Source organism: Limulus polyphemus, unplaced genomic scaffold, assembly GCF_000517525.1.
Source record: "Limulus polyphemus unplaced genomic scaffold, Limulus_polyphemus-2.1.2 Scaffold6445, whole genome shotgun sequence".
Classification (NCBI taxonomy): domain Eukaryota; kingdom Metazoa; phylum Arthropoda; class Merostomata; order Xiphosura; family Limulidae; genus Limulus; species Limulus polyphemus.
Genome location: NW_013672055.1, coordinates 30,517 through 35,329, shown reverse-complemented (window position 1 = coordinate 35,329; position 4,813 = coordinate 30,517). Strand labels below are relative to the sequence as shown.

General features: G+C 34.3%; 1 protein-coding gene across 2 annotated transcripts in view; it reads left to right on the top strand.

The window, feature by feature from the left end:
• The window catches only part of LOC106473726 (beta-1,4-mannosyltransferase egh-like), a 6,102-nt gene extending 1,289 nt beyond the window's left edge, over positions 1-4,813 (top strand). For both annotated transcript variants that reach the window (XM_013934406.2, XM_013934407.2), the window contains exon 2: positions 1,896-4,813. In XM_013934406.2, coding sequence (XP_013789860.1) covers positions 1,981-3,390 — 1,410 coding nt within the window. In that variant the 5' untranslated portion in view covers positions 1,896-1,980 and the 3' untranslated portion in view covers positions 3,391-4,813. The remainder of the gene's footprint in view (positions 1-1,895) is intronic.

The window sequence follows — 4,813 nt, the reverse complement described above, 5'->3', positions numbered from 1 at the left end:
TCTCTCTCTCTCTCTCTCTCTCTCTCTCTATATATATATATATATATATATAATCATTTTAATTAAGTTCAGAGGATGGAACAGCCCAGAGGTCACATGTTGTCCTAAAACGTTATGTTATTTTTTTTATCATTAAATCCATGTTGTAATTTAACAGTGTTGTGAAGTACTTATTGACTTTAATCTTTTTTTGTTTTTATGTTTCCTGTCATATTTTACTTTTTATCTGTAGCTTATCCTTGTGTTAAGGTATTGTATCTGTGCAAAGTGTTCTCACTCTGGTAACATGAAGAGAATTTTATTTTTTAGGGCATTTCAAAAGATAGAGAAATATTTTTATAACTGTTTTAGAAGAACATCCTGGTTTATTTACATTGTAATGCTCTCTGTCAGTGTATCGGGAACTTCACAGATCCTACACTTTTATTATCCATTTATTTTGACTATCTAGGGTATATCCTAGAGACTGTCTAACCCTTTTGTTACCTGTATCTAGGGTAGATCCTAGAGACTGTCTAACCCTTTTGTTACCTGTATCTAGGGTAGATCCTAGAGACTGTCTAACCCTTTTGTTACCTGTATCTAGGGTAGATCCTGGAGACTGTCTAACCCTTTTGTTACCTGTATCTAGGGTAGATCCTGGAGACTGTCTAACCCTTTTGTTACCTGTCAAAACCCCTTTCTGGCCATTGATTAATTTTTTAGTGGTTGATTCTGGCATTTTAGCTGTGAACGCGTACACTTCTGAATCATGCCTTCTGTTTCAACTTTCATATTGTAGTTTATTACACATACATATATAATTCAGATAAATTTCACCCTTGTTTCTTAAAATTTGGTGATCGTTTGTCAGATGAAATAGTATCATTATCAGATATTATTAGATAAATAATCTTGTAAATCTAAGTGTGATGTCATGAAATGATGGAGAAAAGGATGAGGGAAAGTTTAGTTTAATTATCAAAGTGAATGAGTAAGCCTACTATACATACAGATAAGTATATTTTATAATGATTTTAATTCTAAAATAATAAAACCAGAATCAAACTCAAATGTTAAACATGAAAAATAAATGTTGGAAGCTATTAAAACACTTAAATATATATTTATTTTGTAGGTCACAGTATGTAAACCAAGTTATACTATGTGTGTGTGTGTGTGCAAAATGGTTTGAAGTGAATTATCATTGACTTCTAGTTAAAGCAAGCTACCTATGTAAATAAGAATAAAATGTTAACCCAATAATTAATATAGTTAATTTAATATGCTGTTTTAACATATAATGATTTGAATGTATTGATTCATCAGTTGGGTGCCCTCGCTGCTAGTGATATCTTTGGCCATAATCCCAATAATATCTTGGAAGGTTCAAACAACTTAGGATGTATTGATTCATCAGTTGGGTGCCCTCGCTGCTAGTGGTATCTTTGGCCATAATCCCAATAATATCTTGGAAGGTTCAAACAACTTAGGATGTATTGATTCATCAGTTGGGTGCCCTCGCTGCTAGTGGTATCTTTGGCCATAATCCCAATAATATCTTGGAAGGTTCAAACAACTTAGGATGTATTGATTCATCAGTTGGGTGCCCTCGCTGCTAGTGGTATCTTTGACCATAATCCCAATAATATCTTGGAAGGTTCAAACAATTTAGGAAATTTAGGTTTTTTGTAGGTAGCAAAACTTATAGATAAATTACTTGTTTATTTATTTTTCTTAAATAAGCAGTTTTCTGCAATAACAGTGACATAACCTAAATTGTAAAAAGTATGTGAATGTTATTTCTCACTTCTTGCAAAATTTATTTTTCAGTGTATTAATATTTTCATTTTGTTGTTTTTTAATTAAAAAAACAAACAAATTAATTACTCAAAACTTGATATCTTAACTTTCAGGTACAGTATCCCTGAAAGTGTAAAGTTACTTCAAGAATATCCTTACACCACAGAAACCAACTGTAACTTCAAGAGGCCTGACTAAATGAGCTGGAATTGCATTCAGGCAAGAACCATGATTTTGAATAGTAGAACAAAACACTTGCTGCACTGTTTTCTTTGTTTTGCTGTAATCATAACTTTTGAAATATTTACTGGTGGAATTCACCTGTGGACATTCGAATTTGATAACATTGATCCCATACAGAAATATGGATACATAGGATCGTCTATCTTGTATCTTCTTCGTATTTTGACCTTATTAGCATTACCACAGTGTGTTTTTAATTTTTTGGGACTTGTAGTGTATAACGCCTTTCCTGATAAAGTGCAGCTAAAAGGATCGCCATTGCTAGCACCTTTCATTTGTGTAAGAACAGTAACTCGAGGGGATTACCCAGAACTGGTTAAGACTAATGTGACTAGAAACATGAATATTTGTTTTGATATTGGCATGGAAAATTTTATGATAGAAGTGGTCAGTGACAAGCCTGTTAACTTACCAAAGCATCCCCGCATCCGAGAACTGGTAGTGCCCTCTACCTACAGGTCCAAGAGTGGAGCGCTGTACAAAGCTCGAGCTCTCCAGTACTGCTTAGAAGATGATGTTAACATTCTCAGTGATACTGATTGGATTGTTCATTTAGACGAGGAAACACTGCTGACAGAAAACTCATTGAGAGGAATTATGAACTTTGTCTTTGATGGCACCCACAAGTTTGGCCAAGGCCTAATAACTTACGCCAATGAGAACGTTGTTAATTGGGTGACGACTTTAGCCGATTGTTTCCGAGTAGCTGATGACATGGGAAAGTTGAGATTCCAGTTACAAACTTACCATCGTCCTCTTTTTGGGTGGAAGGGGTCTTACGTGGTCACTCAAGCTGGAGCTGAACGAAAGGTATCTTTTGATAATGGTCTTGATGGATCTGTAGCTGAAGACTGCTTTTTTGCCATGATGGCATACAAGGAAGGTTATACATTTGATTTTATCCAGGGTGAGATGTGGGAGAAAAGTCCTTTCAGCTTTTGGGACTTCTTGCAGCAGAGGAAGCGTTGGATGCAAGGTATCTTTCTAGTCGTGCACAGTCCGGCCATTCCATTCCGCAACAAGATCTTCTTGTCATTGTCTCTGTATTCTTGGATTACTGTCCCACTGAGTACATCCAATTTGGTCTTGGCAGGCCTTTATCCTATACCTTGCTGGCAAGTACTAAACGTGATTTGTGCCTTTGTTGGTGCCATGAACATTTACATGTATATCTTTGGTGTGATCAAATCATTCAGCCTCTATCGCTTGGGGTTCTTTAAATTTGTGTTCTTTGTGGTGGGAGCATTATGCACCATTCCTTTCAATATTATAATTGAAAATATAGCCGTGATCTGGGGATTTTTTGGCAATAAGTATCGATTTTATGTCGTCAACAAGGAGATTAAGCCTCCAGTCACAGTCTAGATTGTTGTATGAAAAATAATGTAGACTGTAAACTAAGTTAAAAGTTGCATGTAGTTATGTGAATCCGTGTTTGTTTTAAACAGTTTGTATATCATACCTCAAGAAGATCGGTCATGGTTCTCAAACACATCGCCATTTCCTGCCACTACTCAACACGTGCATATTCATGTTTTACAGCTTGTTGGAAGGATAAACTAAAGTTGTATCTTAAGTTTGAGAAGTAAAGCAGGGATTGTTTTTATGATACCTATAAACAAGAGGAGTATTCATATATATATAGTTTCTTACATAAAGACATGCTAGTTTCAGGCCTTCATGGAACTACAAGTGGTCTGAATCCAGCTAGTAATAAAATTATGTTTTTGAGTATTTCTTTCAAAGTTTTGTGAATCAAATTAATTATATAACCGGGTGTTGTGTAAACTGCTACCTGCTTGAAGTACTTTTCCCCTGTCAGTGGAAATGTGAAGTAAGTTCTTGCTCAGTGTATTTATATGTAACACCTTGTCGAATCGTCTTCTATCATTTTTTGTTTCTGTGATTAAAGTACAACCGGTAGATCGATCTCTAATCATGATAACAAGAGTTTGTGTTTTTTGGACAATCTATTGGCTCTGTGTGCATATATTTTTGTCTCCATTGCATGCAGTGTATTTGTATAGTATTTTTTGGTGTATGTTGAAATATACAATTATTTTCTGCTGTTCATTTAGTTGAAAGACATTGATTCAGACTCACTGATTTGGTTACTCGTCTCGGAGCTGTGATTTTTGTGAAATAAGCAAAAATTATAATTTTAAAAATTGCCCATCTTGACGTACTTATAACTATTAACCCCACCATGATCAGCACATGTAAATTTGTGATACCAAAAAAATATCTACTACTCCCTATTGTCCTTAACATAGGTTTGTTTTCAATGCAAGTTACTTCTGATTTTTTGGTAGTATTCTAAGCATGTTTTGAAATAGTTTAGTCATTATTGTCAATAATAAAATATTTTAAATGTAATAGCCTATAGCACAATGGTAGCAGTAGCACTGTGTCATTTCATTGTACTTATTAGGTGTTCTCAACATCAATTTGTCAAAGGAATTGTTATAGATGTACCAGTTATTACGTTATCAGTCATTTCTTTGTGTTGTGTCGTGGACTGATTCTGATAATATATGCAAATTAAAGCTCAAAAAAGAAAAAAATCTGATGTATACACTGACCTCAAGCTAACCTTAACTATTAATATTACGCTGTTTCAGAAATTAATAAACACTAATGCCAATTTAATAACTTTGAATGGCACTACTAGTGCTATATGATTGATTAAAATAGATTCTAGGACTAATACTACATCAAAAACACATTTAAACAGCAAAGAATCCCTTGTATACAGCTTATTGGTGAAAATAAACTATTTTTTGCCTGA